Below are 19,193 nucleotides of genomic sequence, written 5' to 3' on the forward strand. Positions count from 1 at the left end.
TCTTTATCTCACCTTACGTTATCCACCTATCTTTCCATTACTTTCCCCCTCATGTATCTATTGAGTGTCATTGTTTGTGCATCTAGGTATTGTTCTCACCATTCCACGGGTGGAATCTTACAGGGGGCTGAGTGACGTGGGCTATGATGAGATACGTGGCTGATTCAGGAAATAAGTGTGGCCAGGCCCATCTCAAAATCCAAGTCTGTTATACTTTAACAAGTGTGTGGCTGAGATTCTTGTTTGGTAGCAGCAACATACCCACTGACGCTCATTATCACTTGTAAACATTTTGTCAATGCCAACAATGTGCATGCGTTGTATTGAAACTCCTATCTTACCAAACTCGAGAGACTTTGGGAAAACTTGACAATGAAACCACAATCGGTATCGGGTGGAATTGGCTCTGAATGTTTGCCATATTGGACATTGGGCAACTGGATCCGTGGGCACCAGCCGAATGCATTCCTCCAATGACATTGACAACGCGCCATGACCATCCTGGCATTTCTACAATGCGCCAACAGTGCATTCTGGCAACTTAGACTTGCCTTGCAGGATGCACCAACAACTTGCAAGGTCCACATTCTCACATTTGGGCAAAAATATTTCTCTTGAATTCCCTATTGGATTAGCTGGATGACTGAGCTGATGCCAGTCCAGCGGAGGCAATAGAGTATTTGGAACTCCCAAGAACAATGGGACAAACAGTCTACCAGAGTATCAAGCTTTGGGGAATAGATAATGACGATGGACAGGGACGTCAAGTGAAGTAGACTCAAATCAAAGACAGTTAGAAAAATAAAGAACAATTGCATTAAGAGAGAAAATAAAGCATTATTAAAATCTCAAGCAATGATTTACAACTCAAAGGAATGAGATTCTATAATTTTTGATTGTTTGTTTTCTGGATTGGAGACATGCCATTGTAAGGAGTGCTCTCCCTATATTGCTAACTACCAGCCCAAACCTTCAGTGGCGAGTTTAATAGGTAGTCTTTATGCAAATACAGCATTTTTCCTGAAACTCAAGGGAGGTTGAGAATGAAATGCAGTTTCTGTGATGTCACTGGCAGATAAATCATCCATTACTTGTGGTGATCACAAGCAATCACCATGGTTTGAGGGAGGATTTATACCTCAATAATGGGAAAGTCCAGCAAAATCTGAGTGAATGCTCCTTCTGTAAAAATCATTCATGTTTAATGTGTTGTCAAGGAGTTTAACCCACTGACTGTTCTATTTAGGAAAATGCCAGTGTGGTCAGTGCACTTGTTTCCCACCGGGAGATAGGCGTATCTATGGGAAAAACTGTGAATGTGATGACCGACAGTGTGAGGACAGTGAAGGAGCCATCTGTGGTGGTAAGTGGTTTTATTTCTGTCTTATCGTATGTAAAGAAATCTAGATATGTAGCTAAGCAGAAGAATCCCTTTCATTCCCTGAATTGTTCACAACATCAATTTGCAGCAAATTAGTCATCCCTGTGCCTTAAACCCCATAGACACCTCCGGTGATTCTGCCAAAGATGCATCTTGTACATTTATTTTTTGAGATTCCTTTTGAGGGTATGGGAATTGCTTTCAAGACCACTATTTGTTATCCATTTCGAAGTCCCCTGATTTGACAGCAGCATTTCAGTTGATAACACACTCACCTCAAGTTCAAGTCCTACTTCTGGGCTTCGGCACAAAAGACAAAAGACACTCCACTTCAGGACGGTGGTAGTGTTGCACCGTCGCATGTGCCAAGCTTCTGATTGGCCTTTAAACTGAGGCCCCACCTGATTGACTGGGGATCCCATGTCAGCTTTTTGAAGAAAAGTAGAGAAGCTATCCCTGGTCGCTTGGTCAATACTTATCCCCAAATCAACACCATAACAAAATAGATTATCTTGTCATTGTCATCAAGTCATAGAGTTGTAAAGGACGGTAGCAGACCCTTCAGTCCAACTCGTCCATGCCAACCAGATATCCTAAATTAATCCAGTCCCATTTGTCCCATAGCCCTCTAACCCCTTCCTATTCACGTACCCATCCAGATGCCTTTTAAATGTTGTAATTGTCATATTGCTGTTTGTGTTTAAATATCTGCTGCAATTCTGACTACTTTCAAAAACGTTTTACTGGTTATAAGCACTTTAAGACATCTGCTAGTGTGTAAAATGTTATTTAAATGCAAGGCCTTCCTCTTTTCTTCTTCGTCATCCCCTGAGAAGATTACGGTGCGGAAGCTTCTCAGTCTGTTGAAGTACTTTGATTTTGGCATACCGCAGTACTGCTGGGGAGGAAGATCCAAAGTTTTGACCCATTGACAGCAATATAGTTAGGACAGGATATTCAGTGGCTTGGAGGGGACATTGGAAGTGTTGACTTTCCAAGAAGACAACGATTGCTTTGTCATTAACAGAAACAACATGAGAACAGTTTAACCTGCTTCAATAAACCTAGAGGTAGAAGCAATGAGAATTAATTTCAATTGATGCTGATTGTTAAAAAGCGACACCAAAAGCTAACTTCATTCATCTCGTCTTCATAACTTATGGCAGCTGAGAGTTGTAAACTCTATTATAACAAAGTAATTTGATTAATCAAATCTCCAAATAAACCATGATTCGAAGGAGAGATGAAATCAAACACTTTGCGTAACATTGAAATGGAAAGAAGCACAGACAAATAAATGGCAAGTAATTAAAAGACAAGCCCAAGCTGGTTTTATCAGTTATATCTGCAAACTTCACAGACCCAAGCACATACCCAACATTGCAATACAGTCATTATTTCAATGCTTCTACATGCAATTTTCACACTCTCATTCTTAGAATTTGCACATTCTCCCTGTGCCTGCCTCGGTTTTCATTGGATGTTCCAGTTTCCTCCCACAGCCCAAAGATGTACAAGTTAGGTGGATTTGCCATGCTAAATTATCCATAGTGTTCAGGGATGTGTGTGTTAGGTGGTTTATCGATGGGAAATGCAGGGCTACAGGGATAGGGGGTGGATCTGTGTGGGGTGTGCTTCGGAGGGTCGGTGTGGACTCATTGGGCAGAAGGGCCTGTTTCCACACTGTAGGAATGCTAAGGATTCTGAGAATTTATCATCCACAACAAAACATCATACCAACACTTTTATGATAGAAGTGCTTAAATTGCTCATGTCATTAAGTTTGTATTAGTTTTTAATTTTGTAAGTTAGATTTGTCATTGTAAAGTATTATATTTGTATACAGATCTCTGAAATAAATTCACCAGGAACAGAAGGATGTCATTTTGCCCTTTGGGTCCATTACTCGTTTTAAAATCTTTGAGGGACGTGGTTAAGAATTCACAACTGATAAAATCGAGTATAGGAAGGAACATAAGAGTAGGAAGAGGCTATTCCATCCTTTAAATCAGTTCCACCATTTAAGTTAAATCATGACTGATCTGTATCTGAACTCCACTTACCTGCTTTGGTTCTGTAAATCTTAATACCTTTTACTGAACAAATATCTGTCACTCAATTTTGAAATGTTTAAGTATTTTACAATGTGTCCTGAACCCTTACAGCCCTGAACTTACATAGCATCCCACACCAAAGCCACCACCTCCTTGCCGAGGTGCAGTGCTTAGGGCAGAATACAGTACAGCCAATCTCGTGCAGAGTTTAAGCATGTCAGAAATCAGTCTGCAGGTTAATTATCTATACAATAACAATTAGCAATGTCAAATCTAACCTGCAGAACAAAAAGCTAATACAATGTTAGCAACATAAGCAATCTCAATGTTGTACCGTGTCATGTTTACGCTGAGGGTCACATCTAAGTATGCGTACAAGATTTTAAAACAAAGAAACACTCTCATCTCTATATCTTTCAGTTTAAGAAAGTTTCATGACGTTTCCAGTGAAGCCTGTTCATCACTTTGCCAGTAAATACGTACTTTGTCAACTTACAATGATTCTATGAAGACAAGAACAACATTCCATCTCCGGGTTGCAAAGCCAGAACTTAACCTTGCGGGTGTTAACTCTTAAATTGGACCTAAATCCCCTGATGTTGCTCATTATCATTTCTCATCTGTCTGTGTTCTTCCAATATGCTAGCTGGTGTTGTTGCTCACAAAGGCAAACATAAAAATGTTTCTGCACGGGAATGTTTGATCCTACAGTACACTGTTGCTATGATGGCCTTAATTGGATGGTATAGTGGGGAAGAAGTCGGTAAAATGTACAGGAGTAAATCATTGCCAACTGTCAGAAATCACACGACACCAGGTTATAGTCCGAATTTTCAAATAAACCTGTTGGACTATAATCTGGTATCATGTGATTTCTGACTTTGTCACCCCAGTCCAACATTGGCACCTCCACATCATCGTTGACAACTGTCACTGTAACTCCCATTCCCCCACCTTCAAGATTAAACTGAGCCCCTTGATCTTTGATCTTTTCTGGGAACAATAGTGGTATCAGTTCTGAGGAAGGGTCACCAGTCCCGAAACATTAACTCTAATTTCCCCTTCACAGATGCTGCCAGACCTGCTGAGCTTTTCCAGCAACTTCTGTTTTTGTTTCTGATTTAGAGCATCCGCAGTTCTTTCAGATTTTATTTTCAGTGGGATTGGTTTACTGGTTTACCCTCTGAAGTGCAACACATCTCAAAACAAAAAAAAATGTTATTAATATAGCACCTTTTATTTCGTAAAACATCCTAAAGCACTTCACAGGAGTGACTAATAAACAAAATTTGACACCGAGTCAGCTTAGTCAAAGAGGGAGGTTTCACAGATCTTTTACAAAGGAGGAGGGAATAATCAAAAGGTGGAGAGGCTTAGAGTGGAAATTCTGCAATGAAGAGCCTTGACAACTGAAAGTGTGCTGGCCAGTGGTGAAGCCGGTAAAAATTTGGAAGTGCATGAGGCCTGAATTGGAGAAACACAGATGTTGCAAAGGGGTGGAGGGCTTGAGGAGATTACAGTGAGGTAATGGAGGTATTTGAACAGAATTTTAAAGTTGGGATGTTGCTAGGCTGGGATCCGATGTAAGTCCAGGGCACAGGGGTGAAAGATGAATGGGACTTGCCATAGGTTATGTTACTGGCAGCAGAGTTTTGGATGACCTCAAATTTACAGAGGATGCAACATGGAAGGACGGGCAGGAGAACTGGCTAACATCATTCTCTGTAAATAATAATATCGCAACGTTAATATTAAATGCTGTATCATAACTGTTAGGCACCTGAAGCAAGATGGACTAATTGACTGACATTTGAAAAACCTGCACAAAAGTGATCAACCAGGATTAGAATGAAGTGAAGTAGAGGTGGATTACTTTGATGTAATATTGGCAGTATCCATTGGTGCCAACAGTAAATCATATAGTTTGGCAGGGTTTGAAATATTTAGAAATTGATCTAAGGAGAGGGCAAAGGTACCTTGTGCTGTTAAGTGAGTAATTTTTTTTAACACAGCACCAAATTATTTTGCGATTGATTGCAAAATAGTCATTGCCTTCTTTGTTCATTTTAATTATTTTTGAATAATTATTTGAAGCAACTTAGCAGTTTGAAGCTGAAAAACACTTTATGCTTTTTTTGATCAATTGTAGGTCCTTGCATCCAACCTCAGTAAAGTGAGAGGATCATCGTCTCGTGAAAAACATTTCATTGATTGCTTAACAGATCCAATTACAGCTCAGACTAAAGTTCTCTGCATCACTAATCTGTGATACATTTGATCTTGTAACAAATAATATTTCACCCATGTTTCCCTCGTCACTATGTGTGTTGTGAAAGTGTAATTGAACAAGTCCAAACATTTTGAACTGCAGAGACCTGTAATCAATAACCAAAGCTAGCAATAGTGAGGTGACTGAATTTATTAAAGCTTCATTCAGACTTTGATTAAACAATATGAAAGGGTCCCAGATAGATAGAACCACTGATTATAAACGTGTCTGATGATCCATAAGTCAATAAAGAAACCAATTTGAAGAACTTCAAGGAAATTGGAAATTTTTCAAATATTACTCAAAGGTTTAGTCTTTAATGGATGCTTGTTGGTTTGAAATTAATTTGCACAGCTATGTCTAAATTTATTAAGTGAGAGTACAATTTGCGTTTAATACTTGGTCATTCTGTGTTTACTCACGCAACAGGCAATGGCATCTGCTCATGTGGTCGATGTATCTGCAATGACAACTGGTTTGGGAAATACTGCCAGCATCCGAGGACTTGCAACATGCCGGAAGAGAGAAGCAGGAGTCTGTGTGAATCATTCAACGGAACAATCTGTTCCAGAAAGGGTGGGGACACTCCACATGATTCCTGAAATTGTTACTTATCTCTTACGTTAGTTCTTATTTTTAATGTTGAATGGCATGGCACAAAGGAATGCCCATTTGGCCTGTAGTAGCTATGTCGTTGTTGTCCTGTTGATCAATGAGAGATGATGAACATGCAACAAATTTAAGTGGAGGTGCTTCATGCGGTGCTGATGGCTGAAGAGACCAAACCTGAAGGTTTTGCCACAAATGAAGCTGCCAAGTATAGTTGCAGGTTGTTGCTTTTGATGTTGGGAACTGTTGCCATGCTGTGTACATGATAGCATGTACAAACCAACAGGAGAGGTGTTGCCATTTTCTCCTTTCTCCAGCCAGTGATTTCCATGTGCGATGTTTTGATACTTTGGGCCTTCCTATCACACTTGTTGACATCCTTAAAGTGGAGCATTGGGTGCCCCACTGCTACTGCAGCTCCATCTACCTCAATATCTAGAGAGGCATTGACCGTCTTCCATTCTGTGGATATGCCCAATCCATAGAAGTGGCCTTTAACATAGAACATAGAACATAGAACATAGAACAGTACAGGCCCTTCGGCCCACGATGTTGTGCGAACTTTTACCCTAATCCTCAGGTCTATCTAACGTCCACCCCTACCTTATACTATCATCCATATGCCTATCTAATAGCCACTTAAATGTCCCTAATGAGGCAGACTCCACTACCCTTTCCGGCAATGCATTCCACGCCCCGACCACGCTCTGAGTAAAGAACCTACCTCTGACATCTCCCCTATATCTACCTCTACTCATTTTAAAACTATGCCCCTTCGTAATAGCTACCTCCACCCGAGGCAAAAGTCTCTATCTATACCTCTGATCATTTGGTACACTTTTATCAAGTCATCTCTCATCCTTTGTCATTCTAAAGAGAAAAGCCCTAGCTCTCTCAACCTTTCCTCGTAAGACCTTCCCTCCATTCCAGGCAACATCCTTGTAAATCTCCTCTGCACCTTTTCCAACGCTTCCACATCTTTCCTGTAATGAGGCAACCAGAACTGGACACAATACTCCAGATGTGGCCGAACCAGGCTTTCGTATAGCTGGAGCATAACTTCACGGCTCTTGAACTCAATCCCTCTATTAATGAAAGCTAACACACCATACACCTTCTTAACAACTCTATCCACCTGGGTGGCAGCTTTCAGGGAACTGTGGACATGAACCCCAAGATCCCTCTGCTCCTCCATACTGCCAAGAATCTTTCCGTTAACCCTGTATTCTGCTTTCAAGTTTGTCCTTCCAAAATGAATCACCTCACACTTTTCAGGGTTAAACTCCATCTGCCATTTTTCAGCCCAGCTCTGCATCCTATCAATGTCCCTTTGTAACCTAGAACAGTCCTCTGCGCTGTCCACAACTCAACCCACCTTCGTATCGTCCGCGAGCTTACTAATCCATCCTTTCACTCCTTCATCTAAATCATTTACAAAAATCACAATTAGAAGAGGATCTAGAACAGATCCTTTGTTTGACCAAACTTGGCAGCTCTGCCTTTGAGAAGATTGCCACATTTGTTATGCCACATTCTACCAGGGTACATGTATACTTTACAGCAGATAGCAAAGATGGAAATTATTGAGCTTCTTTTTCTGGTAGCCATAAGTTGACCATGTTTCACAGTCATAAAACAAGGTGTTCTCTGAGAACGTAGACTTTCTAAGCCATCAGTTTGATCCTAAGGGTCAACTTAATGTTATTTCATATGCATTTTGTGGGGGATTGAAGGTGGTAACTGTTTTTCCTGGTTGTGCAGTAGTACTATCCAATTAGTCCAACTCTGCTGTTCTTTCCCAATCGTGCAACAATTTTCTTTTCAAATATTTATACACTTCTGATATTGTTGAATTTGCTTTATTGTGAAAGTTATTGTTGAACTTAGTCTCACAATCCTTTAGGGCATCAATTTCCAACTCATAACTGGTTCATTTGTTCATTATCTCATCTGGCATCCTCTGCTTACTGCTCTTTTGCCAGTGGTAGTTTCTGCTTAATGTATCAAAACACTCTATCAATTGCACATCAGCGCAGCAAATTATATACCTTGGCAACTATGTGAGTGGAACATCAATTCTCAGTGGGTGCTGGTCTTTACCTGTTGTTAGTAATATTTAACTAAGCATTGCTGTTTTTTTTTCAAATCATAAATTTGACAGGACAAATATTTTCCAGGTTCCTGCCATTGTGGGAAGTGTATGTGTGGTTCTCCCCAGCAATGGTACATCTCGGGTCAGCTCTGCGAATGTGATGATCGAGAATGTGACAAGCATGAAGGTGTCATCTGCACTGGTAATTACTTTCTTTCTATGTTTCTAATCCTCTGGGTCATGCATGTAATTTCAGGTATTGGACAGGGCCCTGGATCAGACTAAATTTAACAAACTCAGAGTAGTTCTTGTAATGTCACTAACAATTACAGACATTCGATAAGAAAAGTCTGAAGGCTGAAGCATGTCAATAATTTGAGACAAGCCACATGGTAATTCTCCAGTGACTGAGAATCTGATTTCATATAGTTTCTGCTCTGGGAGTTACAGTGTTAATTGTGTAAGGGCTGCTGGAGTTGAAGGAGGTGACTGGAAGCGGAGGATTTGAGTCACGTCTAAGAATTTCTGGGAGTAAAATAAACATTACATTCCTCAGATATTAGAACTGGTACAATGGAACAAAATATCTATAAGAGAGATTTGTGGCAGAATCTAAAAGGGATCTGAGCTCCATGGGCGATGGGGAGATTTGTGGTTTGCTGAAGCCCATCTCGTCATTGGGAGCAACTCACTACATCTCTTGTGCATTTGCTGAGCCATGAAACAAGCTTCTTGCTGGGCATAGATCTTACCTTGATCGAAATGTGATTGTGATGAATAGAATTATGTAGCACAGAAGGAGGTCATTTAGCCCATTGTGCTAGCTGTTTGAAAGTTGCAAATAGTCCCACTTTCCCAGCTCTTTCCCCATTGCCTTGCAAACTTTCCTTGTTTTGATGTATTCATCTTTAAACTTTGCTACTTATTTTGCCTCTCCTGCCCTTTCAGGCACCACATTCCAAACCATAACAACTTCCTATGTAAAATAGATTCCATCTCATCTCTTATATCTTTAGCTTAAATCTGTGCCCTCTGCTTACTGACCTTGCCAGCGATTCAGGTACAAGCATTCTTAATAAACTAACGATAAATTTTTGAAATTTCAGTGTCACTTCTAAAAAGCCACCAGAATTTAAAAGAATTATCCTGATATTACTGCAAAGAAACAGATCACTCAGCCTGCTCCTATGATGCTGCTTGGCCTGCTGTGTTCATCCAGCCCTGCACCTTGTTGACTCAGCCTTACTAATTTGTGAAGCTGTTTATGCTCCAAATGAGTTTCCTCCCACCCTCTTCACTTCACCTTATTAGCATATCCTTCCATTTCTTTTTCCTTGATGTGTTTATCTACTTAGGTCTTAAATGTATTCATATTACTCACCTCAACCATTCCCTGTGCTGATGATTTCCAGGTTCTCACTACTCTCTGGATAAAATAATAGACTGCAGCAGTTCAAGAAGGCAGCTCACCACCACCGTCTCAAGGGCAAATAGGGACAGGCAATAGATGCTGGCCAGACAGTGATGCCCACATCCCAAAAAATGAAAGTATATTTAAAAAATTCTCCTGAATTACCAGTTGGGTTTATTGGTGTCTATCTTACACAGATGGTCACTAGTTCCACCTCTCCTCACAACACAACTTGTCATGTGGGCATTTTCAGATTATGACAGTTAAATTTCACCTGAGAAATTTCTTGCAGAATCTCGAACTTGTTGAAAGAAATAAATCAACGCAACGTAATTGTACGAACACGTCAGGCAATACTGAGAATGATTCCATTATTCGATGCTACCTGTGGAAATGAGGAAGACCTGTCTTTCAATTTCCTATTCATTCATTTTAATTTGTTTTCACAATGTTTCCAAATGAGCCACTGATTAGTGATATCTCCCTCTAGCAGCACCTGATTGTGGAAGTGACCATTTGACAATCCTCTTTTGAAACCCAGTTCAGTGAATGGCCATAATGTAGCGGCAGATGGAGATTTCTTTCTTAAGGTAGAACAAATTGGTAATTGTATATTAAATCTATGGAGGTTGCAGGCATTAACTGGGGATTCACTTTACCCTCTGGAAACAGACGACAGACTAAAACTGTCGTTGAGCTAAGAAGGGAATGCTTGTAAACGTTCATATCTGTAAATAAACTAAGCAGTGTGTGAAGTGTGCCTCCAGTGCTGTCTTTCACCAGCTAGCCTTCTGGATAAGAACAAACATATCCTTCTATCCTGGAGAGGTGAACAGAGCAGCTGAAAATATCAGGAATGGTAGGCAGAGAGAAAATAAATTGGACTTACATACATACACATGCAATTTGCATAACCTGATTGAAGTGACTGATCCACCTTATACTGATTATTTTGAAATTTCTCTCATTGTTCCTGTTTCTGCTACTTGCCTCTCACTCTTTGAGCGTTGCATAGAAACAGACTTCAATTGTAGGAATCTTAAAAACTCTCCAAACCATTCATTAGCACCCTACTCTCGCAAATCACATTTCCTCTGTATCTCTCTGCAGGGCTGTTAAATCCTGCCATTCTGTTGATTACAACTCTCTGCTTTGTACACCTTCACCATGTTCAGTCTCGTATGGTGGCACCTTATTTCTCTTACTTTAAAATAAGTCATGATTACTCAATGTTTCTTCTCTCAAATCCTTTCTGTAATCCTCAATGCTTTAGTTTCACCACCCTCACTAGAAAACTGAGAAAGAATAGTCCAAACCTTGCTGGAAAAACAGAAAGCTAGATCAAAGTGGGAGATTGTCTTAAAGGAGGATTGTAAAGAAATATTTAAGCATGGCATTCCAGAGCTTAGGCAGCTTTAGGGTGTCACCAGGTGCAAAAGGTCTAAAGAATGGTATAATGAGACAACAAGAAAATAAAGGGAAGAACATTTAACTGCAGCTTTACAAAGACCTGATGGGACAACATTTAGAACATTTTGTACAACCCACATCTCGGAATGAGAGAGATTCAACAGAATGTTATCAGGGTTCAGAGGGTTAGATTGTGAGGAGAGATTATATAAACTAGAATCATAGAATCCCTACAGTGTGGAAGCAGGCCATTCAGCCCATCGAGTCCACACTAACCCTCTGATGAGCATGCCACCCAGACCCATCCCCCTCCCCTATCCCTGTAACCCTGCATTTCCCATGGCTAATCCACCTAACCTGCACATCCCTCGACAATGTGGGCATTATTGGCCATACTAAGACAGCTGTCGCATCCATAGATTTCTAGGCTCGGTGGATTAGCCATGGTAAATGTGGGGTTACAGGGATAAGGTAGGAGGGCTGGTTCTGTGTGGGATGCTCTGCAGAGGGTCACCTCAGACTCGATGGGCTGGACAGTCTCTTTCTGTACTGTAGGGATTCTATGGTGCAGCTATTAGTTTTTTTTAGTCTTCATTGTTAATCTGCTCCACCTAAGCAGTTAACATGGTGGAGGCGTTAATGAAGAATCCCTCTTTCAGACATTGCATTGGCATCTGCTAGGACAGAATCCAGACCCCCACCAACATTGCAGCAAACAGCTGGTAGAACGTGGCAGCTCCATTTTTCATTCCAAACAGCACGACAGTGAATTTGTAATGATTCTGAGGGTTTAGCAGATGCACACTGTAATTTGGCCTTTGTACTAAGATGCACATGCCAGTAATCTTCTGTGAATTCTACAGTCGTCAAATATTCATTGCCACTTCCACTTTCTCCAGAAATTTTTCCGTGTCAGTTGTTTGGTTGTCAGAGACGAGGAGTTTGGCTAATGAACAGAGATTGAGCAGTTTAGGTCTACACTGCCCAGACTTTCAAAGAATCAGAGAAAATCTAATTGAGATATAGGAAATGCTAAAGGGGATTGACATAGTAGATGTAGAAAGGGGTGTTTTCCTGAAATGAGGCAATCCAGAATAAGAGGTTTTAGGATAAGGAGTAGCAGATTTAAATCAGATGAGGAGAAATTACTTCTCTCGATAGTTGTGAATTTGTGGAACTCACCATCCCAGAGTGTGGTGGGTACTGGGACATGAGTAAATTTAACGAGGAGACAGACAGACTTTTAATTATTAATGCGTTGAAGGGCTATGGAGAACAGGCAGGAAAGTGGAGTTGAGGCCGGGATGAGATCATCCATGATCATATTAAATGGCAGAGAAGGCTCGAGGGGCTGAAATGCCTACTCCTGCTCTTAGCTCTTATGTTCTTATGTGAAATCAGCTGCTTGAAAATAGTCTGTGCAAGCCTGAGTGAACATACGGTGCTGAGGGAAAAATACTATCAGTTAGTAGCTGGAGTTTTGCATCCAATTCTAGACACCAGTCTTTAGGAAGAATGATAAGGCTTTGGAGAGGGTGCAGAGACAATTAATGAGAATGATTTGAGGGATGAGGGGCTTCATTTCTGTGAAGAAACTGGGGTTGTTCTTTATTTAAAAAACTACAGCACAGAAGGCTATTCAGCCCGCCTGGTCTGTGCCATCATGTATGCTCTATACTAGCCTCCACTTCATCTCACCCCAACAGCATCTCCTCCCATCCTTTTTTTTGTCAGGTATTCATCCAGCTTCCTCTGAAATAATTTTGCACTATTAACCTCAACCATTCCCTCTAGTAGTGAGTTCCTGACCACTGTCAGGAGACGTTTCTCCTGAAAGCCCTTTGGATTTATTAGTGATTATCTTTTACTTATGATCCTCCGTTCTGGAATTCCCCGAAGTGGAAACGTCTTCTCTACGTCTACCCTAGCGACTGTTTTCAGAACTTGAAAGACCTCAGACAGGTCAGCTCCTAGGAAAGAGAAAACTATCAGGCGATGGACTTTAAGATGGTGAGTGGGAGGGATGGGAAGGAACCGTGTCTGAATGGCTGTCCATTCCTAACAATGGAGGTGTCTCCTAGGGGTGGGTGGGATTGTTTCCATAGAGATGGGCTGCCAATTTAACTCTTACAGCCCCAATTTGGGTTGATTTAGCAGTTGTCAATGATGACCTCCCATCACAGGGAGGCAGCTAGCTTGCTGGAGGTAGCCAAACTAGGAGGATGCCTAGGGAAAATAGCTCACCCCAGCCTTGTTTTGGCATTTTCCATACAACCAGAAAAGGGGAAGTCAAATCATGAGATTCCAGGAATTGATATTCATAATCGTAAATATTTGTTTTTTTTTAGAACTGTAGTGCAAAAAAAATTGCAATATTGTTGTGCAGGTAACTGGTATCCACCTGTGCATACTAAGTGCCTGTACTCAAAAATATGTCGACAACATCTGAGCAACAGGATCATTAGGCCAGGGTTAATTGATCATTTTCCAAAAAGGAGCCACAGATTTGGTATCTGCAGCAGATGATTATGTCGGACATTATTCTTTTTGGGAGATGAAGATAATATTTAAAGCTAAAATCTAATTTCAGTGTTGAAGGTTTCCTAAAGATGAGCATCCTTGAAAATGCAATCATGACATTAGCATTAAAATATCACAGTCTTGGTAGAAGAGTGACCTTCTCCAGTTATTCACAAAGCATCTGTGCTCATTAGTTTAATGAGATGTTAATGAGGGCAGTTGCCATGATTTTGCACCGAAATTCAACATCTTAATCTTAGTTTAGCACTCAGGGGCACATCCAACCCCATGAGGCCATTCAATTAAATCATGGTTGATCTCTCTCATAACTCACCTTCATTCCATAATCCTAAGCTCCTCACCAAATCAAAACTATCAGTTTTGGAATTTTTAATTGATCCCAGCCCCAGCAGTTTTTTTGAACAGTGTGTTCCAGATTCCCACTCCTTTTTGTGTGAAAAAGTGCACCTGTAATTTTAAGTTTCTGCCCCGTGTTCTTGAGAACCGCCCCCCCAACCATCAGAGGAAATACCTACCCTATCATCCCTCTAATTATCTTCGACACGTCATGTGGTTCATCCCTATTGCTCCATAAACAAGGGAACACAGGCCTAATCCACGTCATCTTAATTTAATGTTTTTTAGCATGAGTATCATTCTGGTGTATTTACATTGCATCATTCCAAGGTCAGTATACCCTTCCTGAGATTGAATGTAGGAAATGTAGGCCATTCAGCCCATTGAGGCTGCTGCAACATTGAAACACTCATGGATCCACCTCTATTCCAGTTCTGATGAAGTGTCACTGGACTCACAATGTTAACTCAGTTTTTGTTTCTATACACAGATGTTACCGGACCGGCTGAGTTTCTCCAGCACTCATTATTCCATTGGCCTTTCTCAGTGCTTGCTGCACCTGCATGCTAACTTTTAGTGAATTATAAACAAGGACACTGGATCCTTTGGTTACCTGCACTTCCCAGTCCTTTGCCAATTAAGAAACATTCTGCCTTTCTGTTTTTATCAGACCTCAAGACTCTGTTCCAAACAGAATCAAATCTGAATATTCTACAACTGCAGCATAACATCAAACCCTTTGTTTTTCAGCTCATTTAAGATTTGTGATAAAGGCCAACAATGCATTACAATTTGAGATGTCTTTTGGTGCCTGGTCACCAAGATTTGTGAGAATAAGAGCTGCATTCTCCCCTCCTGGAGCTGAAGAGGATGGCAAAAAGATACCACCCCTATTGCCACCTCTGCTGACCTTCTACAGGATGGGCAACGGGTGGGGGTGAAAAGTGGGAGGTGGGTGGAAAAGTGAAGCCACCATCTTCATTAATTGGAAATGTCAAAGGTGTCAGGCAGCTCATTAAGAACTCGCCTTCTGACTTTCTGAGAGTTTGTGAGTGTGTGAGTGTGTGTGTGTGTGTGTGTGTATGTGGGGAGGGAGGTGGAGCAGTGAAGTGGGAGAGGCATTAGAATCTCCATGACACTGACCAGTGTGGCAGGAACAGGAGCAGCACTGAAACAATTTTGTTGATGGAAAATTATGCAACTTTGGAGAAAAGAACAACTGACCAGCAATGAGATGCTAATAATCAGCCTTTCCCTGTCCTATCCTATATCCCAGTTCTCCAGTTTCCCTAGATACTCAAAATCTTTTCCATTTTTGTAAGAAAGTGACAGGAGTGGATCCAGTTGTTGATATCATGTAAGTACATTTGACACAGGTAGAATGAAAGATTCTGCGCAGAGAGTATGAAGAACTAGGTGCTAAATTAGAAAGCAGAGCCTCAAAGGTTATAACCTCCAGGTTATTACCTGAGCCATGTACAAATTGGCATAGGACACATAAACTTAGAGAGATGAGTATATATCCAAAAGACTAGAGTGGGAGAAGTGGGTTATGTTGGAACAGTCTAAATCTGAAACATGGTGTGGCCAATGTTTGTGTAAACCATGTAACTAGGGAAGTAGAGAGAGTTTTAAATTAAATAGAGTCATGGAATCAAATGTTGAAAGTTGTGGTATATCAAAAAGTAGGGACAAGGTAAGAGAGGAAAATAGTAATATGGACAAAAAGATGAGAGATAGAGAAAATAAAAACCTTGGAATATGGAAATAATCCCACAAAAGTATACCTGTAATGACTAAGATAACAAAAGGCAAAACTAAAAGCTCTGTAACCATGCATAGCATTCATAACAAAGTAAATGAATTGATGAGGCACGTTGAAGTAAATAAATATAATATGACAGCCATTACAGAGATGTAGCTGCAGGGTGACAAGGATTGGGTCCTGAATATTGCTGAGTATTTGAGAGTCAAGAAAAATAGAAAGTTCGGCCAAGGTAGCACAGTCAATCAAGGATGGTGTTTGTGCTAGAGATGGCCTTGGTTCAGGAGATCAGAATGTATATCAGTTTGGGTGGAGTCTCAGCCCAGGGCCAAAGAGGAGCTTTCAGCCCAACAGCCAAAGCCCAGGTTCTAGGAGGCATTCAGTGCTTGGGTCAGGAATTGCAGCAGATGATGATTTCTGTGTCTGGGCGGAGATGAGGAATAATGGGGAAAGACGTCACTAGTGGGAATGGTCTACAGGTCCCCTAACAGGAACATCAAGGTGGGCAAATTGTACGAAATATTGGGTGCTTGTAATAAAGGGATGACAATAATCATGGTTGACTTTAGTCTGCGTATGAACTGGAAAAATCAGAGTGGCAGCTGTAGCCTGAATGAGGAGTTCATAAAACGGTTTCAAGATAGTTTCTTAGCGTAGTATGTTCCGGAACTGTTCCGAGAGCAGGTTACATTAGGCTTGGTGTCATTTAATGTAACAGGATGAATTAATAATCCCAGGTAAAAGCACCCTTAGGTAGTAGTGATCAGAGTATGCTTAAAGTTTACATCCAGTTCGAAAGTGAGAAGACTGAGTGAGGCAAAGTCTACTATTTTAAACCTAAATAAGGGCAGCTATTTGGCCATTAACGCTGAGCTACCTGAAGTGAACTGGCATACCTGGGTGGAGATGGATCAATAGAGAAACAGGACTGAATCTTATGTTTCTTTTCAGCTAAGTCTGAGTTACATCAAGTTTTTACAGGGATTCTCACCATGAAACCTAACGAGTTTTCTTGCTGTATCTTACCAACATATCTCATTAGCTACCTACACTGTACCACAGCACCTGTGATGCCCAATTCCAACCCCACTTGACCATGCACCATTCCCAAAGCTACTCATCATTCACAAGATATCCCAGACTTCACCACTATTCCTGGCACCTAAGTCATCTTTAAAAGCCCATCGCTCACCTGGCCAAATACTGTAAGTTCGGAGCTGTCCTGTAGAATTCCTGACAATTATCTCAGAGATGGCAGACAAAAGGGAAATCTAACCTTGCTATGTGGGCAGGGATTTAAGAGGTCCGGGGGACATGATGGTGCAAAGGCAGAATTTTCTCCTCCTTCCCAAGTCCAGCAGGGCCTAGTGCTTTTGTCACTGGATGCTTAATCTAGAGACCCAGGTAATGTTCTGGGGACTGAGTTCAAATCTTGCCATGGTAAATTGCGAATTTTGGATTCAATAATTTTAAAAAAAATCTGCAATTAAGAATCTAATGATGATCATGCATCCATTATCAATTGTCAGGAAAAACCCATCTGGTTCACTGATTTCCTTCAGGGAAGAAAACTGCCATCCATATCTGGTCTGGCCTACATGCAACTCCAGATCCACAGCAATGTGGTTGTCTTTCAACTTCACCTGGGCAATTAGGGATGGGTAAGAAATGCTGGCCTAGTGAACAATGCCGTTATCCCATGAATTAATTTTAAAAAAATTATCTGAACAGATAGCAAGAGATTTTACTCTTGTTTATAAAGTAAGAATCTATGTAAAGAGTGTGCAAATGGAGAGTTAGTAGATAATAATTGGTGGATGAGACGAACAAATAGTTTGCTTCCGTCTCCACTATATATGATACAAAAGATATTCTATTTGTAGCTGTAAATAAGGAGCTGGAAGGGAGCAAGGAACTTAATGAAATTATAATCATAAGGGAGATGTAACAAAGCAAACGAAAGGAATAGTGAGCTGACAAATCCCTGGGTCCAGATGGACTTCATCAGTGGTCCTTAAAGAGATTGTTCATGAAGTAATAGATTTGTTTATATTAACTTTCCAAAATAATACCACTCTATTCAAGGGAAGGAGACTGAAAATAGGGAACTATTGGCTAGGAAAAGTCTGTGATGGGGAAGATGTTAGAAACGATCATTCGAAACACTATATCTATTCACTTAGAAAAACTCAAGGCAACTGATAAGAATCAGCATGGTTTTGTCAAAGGGAAATCATGTTTAACCAAGTTATCAAAGTTCTTTGAAGGAGTTACATTGGTTGTAGATAATGGGCAGCCTAGGGACATACTGTACCAGTATTTCCAGAAATATTTGATTAGGTGTCACATTATTGTGGAAATTTAAAGCTCCTGGTGTAAAGGGTAAAATATTAGACTGAATAGAAGATTAGATGGCTGGCAGGCAGGCAGAAAACAGAGAGTCTGCATTAATTGGTCTTTGGCTGATTAGCAGGATGTGACAAGTGGGGTCCCACAGGAGACTGTGCTGGGGCTTTAACTTTTTACAATTGAAATCAATAACTGAGTTGGTGGGAGCAGAGCTATTGTAGCGAAATTTGCAGATGACTCTAATGTAGTTAGGAAAGTATATTATGAAACAGACTTAAGGGAGATGCAAAAAGATATCCATAAGTTAAGTGAGTGGGTGAAATCTGCTAGATGGAGAATAATGTGGGAAAATGTAAAGTTGTTCACTTTGGTAGGAAGAATGAAAAAGCAGAGTATTACTTAAATGGAAAACAAGGGCAGAGTTCTGAGGAGCAGAATGATTTTAGGTCAAGTGCATTAATCACAAAAAGTCAGCATGCAGGTACAGCACATAAATTATAAGAGGAAGTGCACATAAAAGTCAGGATGTTATGCTTTGGTGAAACCACAGCTCAAATGCTGTGTGTGGTTTTGGTCTCATCAATTAAGGAGGGATGTAAATGCATTGGAGGTGGTTCACTAGATTGGTACCTGGAATGAACAGACTGTCTTTTGATGAAAGGTTTGACAGGCTGGGCTTGTTTTCATTGTCATTTAGAAGTGAGAACGGTGACATATTGAGGTCTACAAGGCACTGAATGGTCTTGACTAGTTGGATGTGGAAAGGATGTTTGTTTTCACTCCATACAGGGCAGAAACAGGCCCTTCGGCCCGACAAGTCCACACCGACTCACCCCACCCCCCCCCAACCTATCTCCGTAACCCTGCAATTCCCATGGCTAATCCACTTAACCTGCACATCCCTGGGCACTGTGGGCAATTTAGCATGCCTAATCCACCTAACCTGCACATCCCTGGGCACTGTGGGCAATTTAGC

General features: G+C 40.9%; 1 protein-coding gene across 1 annotated transcript in view; it reads left to right on the plus strand.

Annotated features, from left to right (window-relative positions):
- Positions 1–19,193, plus strand: part of itgbl1 (integrin, beta-like 1) — a 260,246-nt gene that overhangs the window by 231,795 nt on the left and 9,258 nt on the right. Inside the window, exons 8-10 of the mRNA XM_048598369.1 lie at positions 1,247–1,363; positions 6,134–6,280; positions 8,491–8,607. Of these exons, the coding sequence (XP_048454326.1) occupies positions 1,247–1,363; positions 6,134–6,280; positions 8,491–8,607 (381 nt within the window). The remainder of the gene's footprint in view (positions 1–1,246; positions 1,364–6,133; positions 6,281–8,490; positions 8,608–19,193) is intronic.

This window comes from Rhincodon typus, chromosome 6 (genome assembly GCF_021869965.1).
Source record: "Rhincodon typus isolate 14 chromosome 6, sRhiTyp1.1, whole genome shotgun sequence".
Classification (NCBI taxonomy): domain Eukaryota; kingdom Metazoa; phylum Chordata; class Chondrichthyes; order Orectolobiformes; family Rhincodontidae; genus Rhincodon; species Rhincodon typus.